We start from the raw sequence: 17883 nt of genomic DNA on the forward strand, positions 1-17883 counted from the left end.
TAGTAGCCAAAAGGCACCTACTATTTTTCAATTAATTGTAACATGATTTCTTTGAGAGACACTTTTTCAAAGTTCTTGAGTCCTCTCCAAAATATCCAGATTAGTAAAGTTGTCAGAGTTTCAGATTTCTCCCTTCCCCTCAAGCTATCCCCCAGAACCAGCTTCCTTCTTGGGCATGGATATGTTTGGGTAAAAAAGGAAGACAGTTCAGGTTGATAAAGCAATACTCCTGGGAAAAGACTATTAACATGTATAAAGGGATTTCCTTGCAGTATAAATGCTAGCACGCGCCCTCCTGGTGCCTCAGAGCCTTCTTGATGTATATATGCAGGTAGGGAGAATTGAATCAGCCCTTTGATACAGTAATATAGTAAAACTTTCATTTGGGGAGCAGCAGTTCTTCTTATTTTTCTACTCTCTTGTGGGAATGAGTTGCCAATCTTTTACTCCGGCTGATACCTTTATACCTCTGAATTCTGACGCTTCTGCAACTCTGCCTCTGATAATGCATCACAGTGCTGCCGAGTGCCTACCAGTCTCCAACCATGCCACCAATGTGATGTCTACAGGTACTGACTCCTTTGACAGTTTCCATATGGCGAGGCCTAAAATTTGCAGAATGAATGCTTTGACTCTTGCTACTGAATAATCTCTTTGCTTCTTTTATATTTTCCCTTCAATTTCATTTGATTTGTTAAATATTAAACATATTTAAAAAAACAAAATGCCTACAGACTTTTAAATGAAATATTAAGGAAATCATCTAGATTATTATTGATTTTATTACAATAAAGAAAATCTCTTTTAGACATATGAAAGCAGTGGGCAGGATTTTTTTTTAATCTGAAAAATATTTGAGTGGAAACATTTATGTATAACAAAAAAATGAAGTGAGTATTCTAAAATAGTTTAATATTTACTAGGTACTACTTCTTTTTATTAAAGATTTAGTTGGTTTTCAAATCACAGGTGGAACTGTTTAAAAGTCATAAACTTGATAATAAATACAATTGAATAATTTCCAATGCCAACAACAGTAGATTTTAAGGAATAAAGTAATTAAATGTTTTAATAAACATGTCTTAAACATAATATAAAATCACTAGAAGTAATATAACATTTATAGTACATTAACTTAGTTAAATTTCTCAAGACTGAGCTCCACAGAGACTATATAAACAAGCTCTTATGATTTTCTCATCTGTTTTAAATAGAAATTAAACTTGGGAATTTAAATATTTTGTCTCCCCACAATCAGCCAAATATGTATGCTTCCTTACTGCATTAATTCCTTAATTATATGGTAACAAACTGCTTCAAAGTTGATTTATTAATGGATAAAGGTTTGAATAGAGTATATCTCTTCCATTAAGTAGTAATGCACTATTCACTTTTTTTGTTCTAGATGTAATTTGCCTCACATTTAAAAATAAAATAAAATTTTGTACATCTAAAATCAAAATTTGAGTTGATAAATATATGTTCTGTTTTTAAAGATGGAAGGTTTAACTTTCACTATAATTAGAGAGTTTCAAAACAAAAAATTTAGAAGAATTTTTTAAAATCTAGAGATTGGATACTTGGACTTTTATAAAATCACTCAATATAGGTTTTTTTTTTTTCATCTAAAAAGGTTCCTATAATTAAACTAAAAAGACAATATTGGAAGTATCCTCAAACATATTTTTTAAAAATTAAGAACTATGTAATGTTTTGAACAACCAACAATAAAATTAAAAAAAAGGGAAAAAAATAGAACCAAGTGTTTCATATAATCATTTTTTGTTATATTATTATATATATATTGTTATATACATATAGTATTACATATATAGTTATATATACTTTTTTGCATATACTATAAATCAATATAAAAATTGCCATATAGTTAATCATATATTTTAAATAATAAATCATTTTACAGATTGGGTATAAGAACAATATATTGCTTCTTTTAACTACTGCTGTATAAAGAAGTATTAGTCAGCATGAAAATGAACTTTAGAACTGAGGTAGTGATCTAGCAAAGAGATCTAATTTTAAGCTCAAAACCCTACTTATTTGTTTGATTTTAGGCACAAGCAGAGATTTTTTTTTTTTTTTTTTTTTTTTTAGGAAAGCAATGATTATGCAGTCAAAAGGAAGGAGTATGGGCTTCTCAAGAGTAAGAAGCCTATTTATTTAAGAAACAAATACCAGAGCATTTAGTAAATGAGCTTATTCTTTACCCAACTTCATAAAACCAGAATAAAAAATTATTTAAAAGTTGAAAGTAAAAAGTTTTCATTCCAGCAAAAATGGTTAAAAAACCTTAGACTGTTTTAAATTGATTAATACTTTTTTTGTGAAGTTATATGTATCTAATTGTCTATGAATTGGAAAAACTGGTTTTAATTAGAAAATTTGGGTATTAAATGTGTTTATATTTATTTGATTTTTGAATACATAGTAAGATTTTGTTGTCATCTTTATATTGCAAAACAACTTCAGTTCTTTTGATGTCATTTATAAAATGACTTTCAGACATTTAAAAAAATTAAAGATTGTTCTATATTTAGACAAAATATATTTTTCTTTATGAATAGTCCTCAAGTCTTTAATCACTAGATCGTATCTTAATATTTATTTTTTCCTATTTGGTACCAGGGATTGAACACTGGTGAGCTTAACCACTGAGCCAAAGCCCAAGATTTAATTTTTATTTTTTAGACAGGGTATCCCTAAGCCCTTAAGGCCTCTTTAAGTTGCTAAGGTTGGTCTGAAATTGGCTATCCTTGTGCCTCAGCCTCCCAAGTTTCTGGGATTTACAGGTGTGTGCCACCATGCCTACAGTAAAAGGGAAAGAGTATGGGCCTTCTGTTTTCAAAGGATCCTAGTCCTATACTATATGATATCTCATTTATTCATAAGATTGGTTTATGTTATGATTATGAAAATCTACCACCTTATCCAGAATATAAGGGAAAAGTGAGAAAATATATAAAGAAACTATGACAGTTTAATATTTGATAGTCCTTGCTCTTTGTCAACTTGATTTATATATAAAACTTGATAAAATTTCAGTAATTCAAATTTCCATTAAAATACACATTGATTCTATGAAGTATATATATAAATAAGATTATGTTTACACAGAGCTTTATGTATATCTTCAATTGACAATGAACTTATTTTCCAATTGACTTTATCATAAAAATGGTTGAATAAATGTGTGCATAGAAAACCTGCATAAATACATCAAATCCATCATACCACTTTTCACAGGTTTTGCTGAACACCCTGAAAGCAGGGATATTGTTACAATCATATGCACTGGCAGGATACTGTCATTTCCTCTTCTGTGAAAGGAAGTTGTTAGGAAAATAAGCAAACCTACAGACTATTCAAGAGTCAATTTCAGTATTTATTCTTACAGAGAAAAATTTCTAGCACAACAATGTTAAGAGGCTATTCTTGGTTGTTGTAATGTCTATATTAGATGGAAACTCCCCCAAAAGCCAGGATTTACACTGACCCGTCACCCCTTTGTGGGGTACTTGTAGCTATAGCACAGATCACAGGATAATTAATGAAAGTTATATTTTACTCCAATGACTTAAGATCTCATTACCAGAAGTGAAGTTTGAGCCCTAATTTTGCCTACTCACTAAAAACTTCTCCCCAGTGAAAAGAAATTATTGGTATATAGCTTTAAGAATCGCATAAATGTGTATCTTTGAAATGAACTGAATGTGTCTTGAATCCTCATACATTTTCTTACCAGTCCCGTCTATTTTGTCTTTGATCCAAACTCCTAAATGTTCGTGCACATATTTCTCTGTGACAACGTTGGGAAATACAGCAACAGGACTTCATTATTCTGTTCCTTCCTGTCATTATGGAAACCAGCCATCAACCTATGGAGTGATGGCAGGTAAGAAAAATTATCTTTGTATATGATATTGAATTGAGGGAAACTGATGAATTCTCTGGTCTTTTGGAAATGGTGACCAGTACATAACATAAAATTCTTCTGATATCTTAACCTTGAAATTTACTGGTAAAATCACCACTTATTGAGATGTTTCCTGATCTTTGATGTCCTCAGAGATCATAGAGGTCATATCTGATTGCTCTATTCTATATACCTATAAACTGTTGTCCTTTTAAACTCTTATGTTTGCCTTGCATTTTTTAATTTGAAAATTAAAAAATCAAACTGCCAATTGACACCTGAGGCTATTTCGGGCTTACCTTCAATAGTTATACAGTAGCATTTACATTTAAATGTAAATCAATTGAAATAAAATAAAATTTAAAATCCAGTTCCCTCAGGTGCCCTAGCTACATTTTGGGTGCTCCGTTACCTCATGTGGCTATGGCTGCCATATCAGACATAAGAGATTTGTTGAACATCTCCCTCACCACAGTATTTCTTTTGAACTATTTGGTCCATAAAGATTAATAAGATACTGTCTGAAAGCTGACAGTAATCTTCGAGGACTTTCCTGATAGCTATTTGGGGCTTTGGTCACCCTTTCTGAGATGCTTGAGAGTCTTAACTGAGAATGAAATCAGTTAAGTTACATACTTATCTCCTCTGGATAAGTAAAGTATCACCATTTCAAGCATAATTGCTGATTTACTTAGGCTCATATGAACACATAGCATTTTTAAAATTTGAGTATTATACATAGTATTTGGGTTCATTTTGGCAAAATAATATGTGCAAGCAATTTGATTTCAATCTTCATTCGGTGCCCATTGCCTGCCCTCCTCCTTCCTCCATTCTGTCTCCTTTCCTCTATCGATCTTCCTCTCACTCCTTTATTTATTTATTTTTGATTGGAATTTTCTACAAATATGTACAGGTGAAATTCTTCTTGGTACATTTATATTTGTATGTAACACATTATTATTAAATTCATTCTATATTTTTACCCTTTTCCCTTCTTTCCTCCCTCTCTCCCTCTGGTTCTCCTTCTACTCCACTGATTTACCTTATATCTTCATAATATCTGATCCCTTCCCTCACCACTTTCCTTCCCTTATTTTGCTAGCTTCCTAATATGAGAGAAAACATTTGACTCTTGATTATTGAATCTGGCTTATTTCACTTAGCATGATTTCTTTCCCCCATTTACATCCATTTACCAACAACTGTCATTATTTTATTCTTCTTTATGGTTAAGTAGAACTCCATTGTGTGTATACCATAATTTCTTGATCCATTCATCTGTTGATGGGCATCTAGTTTTATTTAATAATTTTTCTATTATGAGTTGTGCTGCTATAAATACTAAAGTGTCTGCATCACTTGTTGAGAGCCACAGTTTAGTCAGAATGACACCTGGCATTTTTGCCAAAGGGAATGGTTGAAAGGTGACCCTGCTCCGGGATTAGGGTGGATCCTGCTGGGATTAGGGCGGATCCTGCTGCCTTGGGCGCCTGCTACTTTGGAGTTCCCATTGAGTTATCCCGGGTTTCTTCTAGAATTGGCGCGTGGAGCCCTGTGGAGGCAGTTTGTTCCCAGGAAGTGTGTGTAGAGGGCCGGTGAGAGTTCAGGGAATAAAGGTTGCTGTTTGAACCTACAAGGCTGTGTGGTGGCTCTGTTATTTTGTGCCCAGCCAGACTGCAGCAATCACTGTAGTATGCCAATTTTAGATCTTTTGGATAAATACTGAGGAAGGGGATAGGCGGTTCAAATGGTAGTTCCATTCCTCAGTTTTGAAGAGTCTTCACACTACTTTCTATAGTGGTTGTACTAATTTCTAATCCCACCAGCAATGTATGAGTGTACTTTACCCCACATCCTCATCAGAATTTATTATTGTTCCTTTTAAACTTGGCAATTCTAATTCTGACTGAAAAGAAATCTTAGTGTAGTTTTGACTTGCATTTTTCTGAACCATAGCATAGTTTTTAAGGAAGATAAAAAATCTGGATCAGAGATCTCCTCATGAAAAAAACTCATTACTCATTTTAGGGCATGAGGAGATAAAAAATTTTAATTGATTAATACCGGGCACAATTTGTTGTGCACAAATTTTTATTTGTTGTTTATTTTATAAACAAATTGGTTAATCTTCTATGTTTATTTCTATAGTACGAAAAGAACTCTCATCAGTTATATTAAACAAAGACTCTGTGTGTGTGTGTGTGTGTGTGTGTGTGTGTGTGAGAGAGAGAGAGAGAGAGAGAGAGAGAGAGAGAGAGAGAGAGAGAATACTGAGAAATTTTGGATGAAGGAATCATATATTTAACTTTTAAATATCTTTTAACTTATGTTTCATTATAATCTAGATAAAATTTGAAATGAAGAAACATCAATTTATGGCTATAATTTTGAAATAAAAAGAAATAATTCTATTCTTGAATTTCTTGAAACATCTCAGTTTAAGACTCAAAAACAGTTAAAACTTTAAAGTATTTCAGAAAAAGATTAGTTGTTTTTTTTTTTTTCTGTCATATAACATTTCAAATAAACTAGCATCCTCACTTTTATGGTAAAATGAAGCCTGATATGATTTCTAATAATTCAGAAATAGGGAAAGCCAAAGATACTCTTTGTCTTTAAGAACTGACCACTTATGACCCATGTCCTAAGTTAATCAGTGTTCATAGGTGATAAAAACAACCCTCCTCAGGGATGAACTACTTCCCATTATAAAATGGTCAAATCTGTGCATTGGGCTACTGCAGTTGCAGATGGACCGCTTTCTTTTGTCTTACAATATTTTGATTATGTAGATGGGAAATGACAAGCACATAGTTAGGTGCTGCTGTCTCTTGGAGGAAAGTTCATTGACAGTGATTTCTACAAACCACGGGTTTACCTTTTGTTTCTCTCTTATTCCAGCACAGAAGCAATCCCTGCCCCTTGTTAGAAGACAGCACAAATGAAAAATCGGCCACAGACCAGTAGCTAATAGTCTCTTGCCATAATACCTTCAGCTCCTTAATGATACCTCTTCCCTTCCACCACATCCAAGAGGGCCACTGCTGGCCCAATGGGTTTGCAGCTGGCCTCAGAAACCTAACATCCATACTGTTCCTGGGACTGGAGCCAACAGATTGGGTTCACAATAAAAGTCCACAGGCAGTTCAGCTTTTGTGAGTACAAGTTCACTCAAGCAGACAGTTAACAAACTCTCTTTCACTAATCCCTTCTTCATCACAATTAAAAAGGAAAAGTCCCCTGAGAAAACCTTTTAACCAGATTCAAAACCTGGCTTAGGGGCAACAAGAGCAAAATTGTTAATTTGCAGGTATAATTGCAGCCTTAAAATTATTTTTTTCACTGAATGAAAAACTCGCTATGGCAAGCATACAGTTGTATTTGAATATTTCTGAGAGAGATATCATTAAAATGTGATATGCTTTATAATTTGTCAGAAAGTCTGTATTTTGACATTATACCCACCATTAGCATTTTCTTCACGGCAGATTAAACCTTAAAGAATCTATATTTTCATGCCTTCATTCTCAGAGAAGCAGCACAAATTGAGTCATAAAATACAGGAATTCATAAATAAGAAAAAAAGATATAAAATACATAATAGAAATCTGGTTGTTATTTGAATTTTCTGAAGCTTTAGAAGGTGTGAATCAGCTACTTTCTCCCAATCCACAGACGCATCTTATCAACAACAAAGACAGATTGTGTCACATGCTCTGCATGAAGATGAAGCTCCAGAAAGAATTATATTTCAAAGGATGTGAAATTACTATTTTAATTTATTTATTTTATTACCTATACTCTGATGCTTTCATTTGAGCATTTTATTGAATTAGCTCACAGGAAGGGAAGAGCTACAGCTAATACTTTGTTAGTTTAGTATGGGGGATTTTAATCATCAGATGAATCCATTGTACCTCCTCGTTCAGGCACAGGCATAAACAGAATGACTAATTGGGAGCAAAAGCCACACCATTAACTAATTACTAACCTTGTTCAAGTCACATAGCACCTCTGAGCTTCAATCTTTCCATATCTATAAATCTAGCAGCAAAATTTGTACCCGACTCAACCTGCTTTCTGTTTTGATCTCTTCATATATTCTTGTTGCTAAAATTCCTTCTTCTGTTCCTTCACTTCTAACAATTTAGACTATTCAACAATCTACAGTGCAAATAAAAGGAAACAGAAATATAAATGCTACTCCAATCTTTTCTAGATTAGCACAGAACGAAATATTAACAAAAATCCTTAACATTGATTCTTGGGTATCTGAGATTGTTTGTGTTCTCCAGCTTCTAAAGCAGAGTTTTGAGATTTAGTTCATTGGGATGTCACTCCTTCCTAGGAATTGAAGCAAATCAGCCTCCTGGCACTGAATATTAACTCTAGCTTGGATATAAGATGCAATGGAGAACCAAGAACTGCTATGATAGTTCTTGTTTTAAAGTTTAATTTTAAGAAGGAAGAAAGAAATATGTTCCGGAATTAACCAAAAGGATGAATATCCATCCTCTTCTGATGAGAAGTGGATAATAAGGGAAAGGATAATTATGAATGAAAATGTCCTCCTCCCGACCTGAATTAATACAAGGGGCACCCAAAATTACTTCAACCAATGAGATGGGGAAAAAAGTATACTTTCAAGTCCATCTCTTCATTAAAAAAAAAAAAAAAATTGCTTTTTAAATTTCTTTTGTCCAGTCTGTTCTTTCCTCTCTCCCTCTCACCTCCTTCCATCTCTCCACTCCTCTTTCATTTTGTTTTACCCTAAAGTGTTCCTATGGTTGTTCAGAATTATCCACTGTGAGGGAAGGAATAGTTCCAACGTCTTTTGCCTCTCAACCAATCACAAAAGGTCTTTCAGTAGCAGTAACGTGAAGTATTTTCCCTTTTAGACTACAAATTGGTGACCTTTTCCTGTCAGGAGCCAGACAGTAAATATCTTATGCTCTCTAGACTCTGTTGCAAGTGCTTGATTTTGTCATTGTAGCAGGAGAGCAGTCCCAAGCTACATGGGCATGGCTATGTTTCAATTAAACTTAATTTACAAAAACTGGCAGTGGACCCTGTTGCAAACAGTTGCATTCACCAGTGCAATAAAGGTGAAAAGATCAGAATTGGGATTTATGGTTTGCTTTCAATTTTTATGCATGGGGAAAAAGATGGAATAAATAAAAATATTCAAATACATGTTTTCATTCATTTCTATGGCTAAGTAGTTTCTTCCCTCTCCACCCCCACCTTTCTTCTTTTAAGGCACCAAGCCCATAACCTGAGAAGTTGTCAGCTAGTCACATGTTGCAGAAGAACAATTTGTCCCATGCCATGGTACAGAATCAGTACCTTGCAAGGCAAGCCCTACCTCTGTCCTCCACTGCCTGCTTTAAAAGAGTTACCTCTATCCTTCACCTCTGCCATACAAAATTACATACAGAACAATTCAGAAGGGCTGCGGTGGCTTAATCTTCACTGTGAAGACATATTTAGGCTGTGGAGAGGATGAGAATGGGTCAGAGCTATTTAAATGTGTGCTTGTCTAGTGCACACTCTCTTTAGATCCTTTATCTAAAGACACAATGTTGCTTTATCAATGTTTCCAAAAATGTTTGTGAGAGATTTGCTGTATACGAATAGCAGATCTTTTACTTTCTTTCTGCTTTTCTTCCTCAGTAATCCAGACTCAAAAAAAGATTTGAAAAATTTCTTGCCACATATACCATACCAATCACTCCCCACTTCCCTTAACTAGAAAAACACATGCTATAAATGGCACTTTGGTTGTACTTGCAACTACTATGCTGAATTGTGTAAGGTTAGTTCTAAGAAAACTGTTAGACTGATAATAATTGTGGAAACTTTTATATAACATAGAATAAAAATGTATTGCACATCATGTCTTTATTCTTATTTTGGATGCCAAACTGAAGCATAGTATTTTTTATACACATTTCATGGACTTTGTTAAAATTTATTTTCTAAGTGTCCACTTCTTTGCAGTATTTATAATGTATAAACTACTTTTGAATATTCCTGGAAATAGGTATAATACACTTTTTTAATTAATTAATATTTTTGTCAGAAAGCTTTTGCTTAATGTAGCCAAATGTGTTTAAATGCAGGAAAAACCTTTAAAGGAAAGTCATTTAACTTACCTGAGTACATACAGTTTGGAAAATAAAATAGGTAATTGTCTTGATGTAGTTTATTTGAGTGCTTAGTGGAATTCTGTTCTATTTACTATTGAATAGTTCATTGTGGCACTTGAAGAAAATTATTTAATTTCTTCTTAAATTTCCTAGATTTTAAATTTGGGGGGGAAATACGTATTCTAACTCATTTGTTTGTGTAAGAATGAGGAACATTACCATGAGAAATAAGCCCAAAGTGTTGCATGGAGGATTTGCAGTAGTAAATGATTCTGATCTGAAAGACAAATTGAAAATAGTAATCAAAATTGCTAACACATTCAGACCTTATGGTATGCTTATGTAGAAGATACACAACAATTTAACTGGATAATTTTGGTTTGTAAATACACACATTTTTCAAGACAAAACTAGTGTCTTCCAAATATTTTTCATACATATGAAGCAACCAAATTTATTTAATATCATTTTATTTAATCTCTCATTTGTATCTTTAATTTTCATTAGGAAATGATATATTCTACTGGATAAGGGTGTACTTTATAATTACATGTTCTCATATAAATAAGTCAACACTTTGCTTAGTGATAATTTTATTCATTGCATACTGATGTATTAATCAAAGATTTATTTTTTACATTATTACTCATGTCTGATTTATGAATATGTTTATGGGTTTATGGATTTTGTAAGGAGCATGAAGCCTTGATATATATTTCCACTGTTTTCAAGAACAATTATTGCACATATTTTATAATAATTTGCTTTTAAGTATTTGTACTCACAAGTTACTCAATATTTCTGTACCAAAATGTCTTGGTTATACATGTCATTTAAAATAAACAGAAATGAAATCTTTATAAAATAGTAATGTACCAATGAAGAAAGATTTTAAAAAGTATGTTGGAACTCATCTTGATGCCATACTGTCACCTATGCTCCTATATGGAGATAGATTCCTTTTTTCCTAATGAGGAATGGAGTTGGACAGCATTTTCTAAAATATCAGAACAGTGTATCATTTTTGTTATCATTTAACAAACTAATCAATAGTTCATCATTTATGAGTGATTACCTTTAATATCTAGAATTGTATCTCCCTTGCCATTTGTTTTTGATTTTCCTTAAATAATCACCAAGAAGTTATTCCATTCTATTACATATTTTCCAGAAAGTTTGTTGACAACTTTTTAATAGAACTTGTAAAATCACCCTTTGTTGGACTGTTCATTTCTAAAATCTACTTAAACATATTAATGTATTTTTAAGTTCTCATAATTTCTTTTACCTGTTTTTGTTTTTTTAAAAAATATGATTATTTCCCAATTGAAATTAAACATTTACTAATTCTTTAAAAAGTGCAACTTATTAATATTGTAAAATCAATTTCCCAGTCACAAGAAAACTTGTGGCACAGCAGCTAGTTCAAAATGATTGGTGCTTCAATTTTACCCAGCACTAAAGATTATTTGTCCAATTAATTAAGAGAACAGAGATACAAACTCAGATTCTCAGGAATAGGTAAGAGAGAGAAGGGCAAAAAATATTGACAATCTTAAACTTCTGAGAATTGTAAAATATTTCTATTTTAATTATTTGCATTCTCTTGCTACTTGCCTTTGACATTATTTCTGTTTTTGCTGTTCTGGAGAAGGTGAAGATAAATAGTTTCATTTCTACTGAGTTACTGTGACTCCTACTTTGGGAGACTGGATGTAAGGTAACCTTGAGGAATTGAGACTGGCCAGGGAAGAATAAGGGGTTCTAACAGGCAAGACCCTGGCTTGTGTAAAAACAAGGGGTAATAACCAATGGCCTGTGCTTTCCTCTGTTTGCTCACAGGTAGTTTAACTCCTTGCCTTTACAAGTTTCCTGATCACACCCTGGGTCATGGGTTTCCTGCCCTCCACCAGCCTCTCTTGACAGAGGACACCACAGTCGCTGAATTCAAGCAAGAACTCAGGCGGAAGAGCAAACTGGTTGAAGAACCAATAGACATGGATTCTCCAGAAATTCGAGAGCTTGAAAAGTTTGCCAATGAATTTAAAGTGAGGAGAATTAAGTTAGGTATGTGTTAAGAGCAAGGATTGTTAATATGACAATCCTACTCTGTCACTGTGAAATTTCTAATGCTCTGTTCAAAAGTCTAAGACAGTTCTCATTGTACATCTCTACTGCAGATTTCAGTTAGTCAAACTATGAAAATCTACAAAAAACATTATTTCCATGTAAATCCTTAATAGCCAAAAAACGTGTTTTTCTTTAATTTGTTTGTTTGGATTTTTTGTTGTTGTTGTTTGTTTTTTAAGTAAAGGTACTGTTTTAAAACTTATCTACCTCAAGATTAGTTTGGGAGTGCCCTTTTAATCTATATTTTATGTGAACATTTGAATAGACCATACATTCACATGATTAAAAATTTCTGTTTACCAATGTTGTTAGTTTCTCCTGTATTTTTCCAGATATCTTGTGCATATATAAATTAGCACATATTCTTTGATGCAGTTTTATTTGGAAGAGTTTTGAGTTTTTTAGAGCTATTTTCCTTGTATGGATCTGTTGACTTCCATTTTATAAAATATACTACAATGTATTCTACAAAACCTCTTCTGGTATAATTTAGGTTTCTTATCATCTGCTGTCAAAAACAATGCCCAACTTTAACAATGCCCAAAGTTCTAACTTTAAATATGCATTTTATACCTATATAAATATATACATAAGAAAAATGTATGATTAAAAATTTTAAATGCTGATTAAAAATTTTACTTGTAATAGATCTTTGTTGAACTAGTCTCCACAGAAATTGCACCAAATTTTACTACCACCAATAGTCTGTTTTGCCACCCTCACAACATAAGAAAATAGGTGTTAGGTGTTTTTTTTTTTTTTTTTTTTCTTATTTCTTTTTGTTTTGTCTTTAATGGTATATCCTCAGCATCTAGAACAGGGACAAGAATATAAAGTCAATAATGGTTGAAAAATATGTTATTAATCTTTTATATCTTTCAAAATAAATAAGTAGAAATGACATCTCACGGTATTTCCCCCCGCCCTTCTGTTTTTACAATGCTGGCGGTGGGGTGGGGGTGGGGGAGGAGTTGTACATGCTAGGCAAGCTCTCTACCACTGAGCTACATCCCCAATCCCTCTCATTTTAGTTTCATTTCAAATTTCTCCTTCGAGTGAGGCGTATTCTTTTACATATTTAATGCTCATTTGTATTTTGTTTTCTGGTGACAGTCTATTCAGAGCTATTGTTCATTTTCTATTGAAAAGTGTTTTTAACATAACAGCTAAAACAATTAATTGTCATTAAAATTCATGAAGTAGTTTATTTTAAAAAGTAGAATGAAATGACAGTTTGAACCAATGAACTTGTGAAATGAATCAGAGAATTTTATAATGATACTTATTGATGGCATCATATGTAGTCACTTTATAGGTATAGGTATATAGCTTTAGGCCCTAAAAATAATATGTAGTTACTAATGTAATAAACACAGCAGTAGAAATCTTTATGACATTCATTTTCAGTCTTCTGTTTGTATTGCTGTGAATGTTTCAAATTACATGTTGATGGTTTATTTTAGCTTGTATTCTAGAAATGTTTGGGACAGTCAATAAGGATCTTTTGCTTGGAGACAGAAGCATTACCAAACAATATAATAAATGTGCTTGGATATATGCATACAATGTATGATCATAACCTCACTATAGACATATTTTTAGGGAAAGTATACATATTTCTTAGTTTTATTTGGTACTTTTCAACAATATAGTTTAATATTTCACTCATGTTTGGAGTTAAAATATCTATGACATATTTTATGCATTATACTTGATATATTAATGGTTTTTATCATATATCATCAGATATTTAATAATCATGATAAAAGATATGAATACTTTTCTTATAAATTATTTATAATACATCCATCCAACTTGACTAAATATTACAAATGGTAGATGTTCCCATATGAATTTTTAAAAAAATTTTTTTTAGTCGTAGATGGACACAATATCTTTATCTATTTATTTTTATGCAGTGCTGAGGATCAAACCCAGTGCCTCACACATGCCAGGCAGGCACTCTACCACTGAGTGATAGCTCCAGCCCAGCCCCATATGAAATTTTTTGACTTTTAGAAAAAAGCAATTCATTAATTAACAAGGAATATTTTTTGAACTACTGGACAATCCTATAGTGATCCTTACTAAATAATTCTAAATTGTCAAAATATATTATTTTTAAAAAGTAATAGTTGGCAAAGAAAGATGCACAAATATTTGTGATAATGAACCAAAACTGATGCTTTTTAAAAAGCTGAAGCTAATGATCTTTATTGCCCTTTCACAGGATACACCCAAACAAACGTTGGGGAAGCCCTGGCAGCTGTGCATGGCTCTGAATTCAGTCAGACAACCATCTGCAGATTTGAAAACCTACAACTCAGTTTTAAAAATGCATGCAAACTAAAAGCAATATTATCAAAATGGCTGGAGGAAGCTGAGCAAGTAGGAGGTACTAAAGCTAAATCCCTGAAGACTGTGCTGAGTTTTAATCTAAAGTATTTACTGCAAGTGGGAGGATTAATGCTAAAGCAAGAGGCTTGAGGTTTTCCTCCCCTTTTCTCTTTGAGATGAAAAGTAAGCATCTTGTTACATCACAAAAAGAGACAGGAAGGAAGGGAGGAATAAAGGAAGGAAGGAGGAAAAGAAGGAAAGAAGAAGGGGAAGAACAGTGCAAAGAAAGTATAGAAGTCAATTTATTGAAGACAGAATAAGCTATATAAGGAAAACTTTTAGATAATGTGACATCAGAACGAAGTGGTAAAATATCTGAACACACCCAGATGTTTTACCCCTGTGCTCCACTAAAATTGGTATATGCAGAGCATTTGTACACACCAGTCTTCCAAATAAATAACATAAGGAAATTCTCAATGAGTAATTTAACATTTTTTACATGTACTAATGTCAATGCTGGATATAGAGCAAGGTTTGAATATACTTATAGCAATGTTTGAACAAAAGTAAGGTGGGGATATGATTTGCAAAAAAATTATATTTGCAAAGTTACTATTTGTTTCAACTTTTTTAAAAAAATGGAATGTAAAATAAAATGGCAAACTGCAAAAATTGAAGACAAAAATGCAAAGTAATTTTATTTTTCATTGCTTCATGAATAAGAAATCCAAATATGATAGTTATTTTCTTTTAAATTGACTTTGTAATTATCTCTCTCTTCCACATTATAGCTTTGTACAATGAAAAAGTGGGAGCAAATGAAAGGAAAAGGAAACGGAGAACAACTATAAGGTATTCCTTTGCAATATTATTATAGGGGAAAAAAGATATTTTACAAATGGAATCATCATTTTAATATAATGTAGACACAACATAACATACATGTAAAATAAATAAAGTTGATTGAAGAAAAAAAGATAGATTATAAAACAATTTAAAAACTTAATAGTGAGCAATAGAGAGCTGGTAATTTTTAACAGTTCATGAAAAATATATATTGTTTGATTCAAAAACATTTTAGTTTCAGAAATTTTGGATAAAAACAAAAACCAAATAATCACTTGTAAGAAAGTTCTAAGAGAACTTTTGTAGAAAATGTACTTGCTCTGATAGGACAGTTTCTATCTGACTAAAAATAACAAAACTAGCCATTTCAGTGTATTTCCGTCTTTAACATTGAATATGACATCTTGCATTTCAACCCCAAAAGTTTTCTTGGTTTTTTGTAATTTATGTGGGGCACACATATAGAAAATGATAGAAGACAGGTTTTGCTTCCATTGGTTAGTTGTTCACAAGATATTTTGTTTATTAAAAATAACCCAAACAATTTGGAGAAATGCCTATTGTTCATATCCTTTTTCAAGATTTTGGTGCCCTCCTGTGGCAATAAATGGAATAAACATAGAAAGGCTGGGACCCTCATTTATTTTTTCCTGTGGCATCAGTAATGCTCTCTGGAATACAATAAACAACTAAATGTTAACAAAATGTATTTTGTATTTACAAGTGTTTAACCTTAGAGTTCTTTTTTCATATCAATATTTAAGAAATTCAACTTGATTTTGTTCTTCCAAAAAATTCACTAAAATCTACATAATCTCACTCTCACCCCTACTGCTCCATCCCAGTATTGCTGCTAAAGATGCTCTGGAGAGACACTTTGGAGAACAGAATAAGCCTTCCTCTCAGGAGATCATGCGGATGGCTGAAGAACTGAATCTTGAGAAAGAAGTAGTAAGAGTTTGGTTTTGCAACCGAAGGCAGAGAGAAAAGAGGGTAAAGACAAGTCTGAATCAAAGTCTATTTTCTGTTTCTAAGGAGCATCTTGAGTGCAGATAAGAGTTCCTATTGTGTGACAGCCATTTTTTTCCTTACTATTTTTCATCCTGTTCTCTTTCCCAACAAAAATAGAAATTAGGTACGTGGTTGACTTCAAATTTATTTTACATCAATAACTTATGCAGTTCTGTGTTTTTAAAAAATGAATTCAACAATTTAAATTATATTTTCTTTAAAATAATTATTCTCAGAAGCTACAATGTACATTGTAAACAAAAGATACTAATAGAAAAAAATAATGAGACTGCACACACATATAGACATCAGTTTGTATGTTTTTTTGTTTGTTTTAGTTTGAAACTTTTATTAAGACAGGTTATTAGCTGTGTAATTTTTAATTGGTAATATATGTAAGGAATATGATCAGGGAAGAGCCAGTTAGAAGATTCATTAACACTGATTAATGAATTGGTTCTGCTGATCAGCAGAGATGTCTTAGAATTTTATTACTCCATGTAGGAATAAATTCAATCAGAACTGATGCCTTTGAATTTAATATTTATGGCACAGAGCCCACATAAGTCCTTCAAAAGAGATGTATAGAAACACAATGTAAAACCTTTTGATTTTCCCCAAACATTGGCTTTTTGATGTTCAGCTACAGAAAATACATGGGCTAGGAGTGTTGCTCAGTGGTAGAACACTTGCCTAGCATAACTGGCTCTGGGTTTGATCCCCAGCACTGCCAATTTTTTTTTTTCTGTTTGTGTGTGTGTGTGTGTGTGTACATTTTTAAGCTATACATAACTGAGCCCCAAACCATTAGTCTGTAAGCTGCAACAGGGCAGTGAAGGTATCTGGCTTGTTTGCTGTTATTTCTCGAGTGCTTGGAAGGTGTTTGCTCATAATAGCATGTAATGTTTGTTAACAATGGCTACAAACATGAAGGGTGCTGTCTAATTTAAAAACTAAATCTATTTTTGAGATCTCACAATCCTGAACATCATCAGGGATCCTATAAAAAAGACAGTCAATGGTTAGAATCTGATTTATTATTAATAACAAAGTTTGATATTTGAGCTTTTCAATTCCAGTAATTGTATCTCAAAAAGACATTGAACTTGCAAGTAGAAGCAAACTGTACTATAATATAAATCTAGAATAGTCCATTTTGGGGACATTTTGAATGTCTGCTGGCAATGTTACCTAACTTATTTTATACAACAATCTGGAAATTGTTGACATAGAATGCTTACTTAATAAATTATTCTGTACAGCCTCCTATTTTTATATTATTAATCACTTAGAATAAGATCCTTTTATAGATCATATATGTAATATGCACAAATAATCCACAACCTTAATCTTACTAATAAACAGATATGTTACCAAGTTTTTGCATTTTAATTATAGATCTGCTGGTAACTTATGATCCAACCAAGCTGAAGCACACATTTAGCACCTAATAAGTGTTAGATTTTATAC

General features: G+C 32.4%; 1 protein-coding gene across 2 annotated transcripts; it reads left to right on the forward strand.

Moving 5' to 3' along the window:
* Positions 1–427: 427 nt before the first annotated feature.
* POU1F1 (POU class 1 homeobox 1) lies at positions 428–16458 on the forward strand (the record flags this gene model as incomplete). 2 transcript variants are annotated; one of them, XM_081301814.1, is made up of 6 exons in its annotated part: positions 428–569; positions 3764–3913; positions 11929–12153; positions 14447–14611; positions 15348–15408; positions 16248–16458. In XM_081301814.1, 6 exons carry the CDS (start codon positions 428–430, stop codon positions 16456–16458), a joined length of 954 nt encoding a protein of 317 aa, XP_081157940.1. The 2 variants fall into 2 exon arrangements, with proteins under 2 accessions (XP_081157940.1, XP_081157941.1); XM_081301815.1 differs by having other exon boundaries at positions 3842–3913.
* Positions 16459–17883: the final 1425 nt, after the last annotated feature.

The sequence above is a fragment of the Spermophilus citellus genome, assembly GCF_964194105.1.
Source record: "Spermophilus citellus genome assembly, chromosome: 7".
NCBI classification, from domain to species: Eukaryota; Metazoa; Chordata; class Mammalia; order Rodentia; family Sciuridae; genus Spermophilus; species Spermophilus citellus.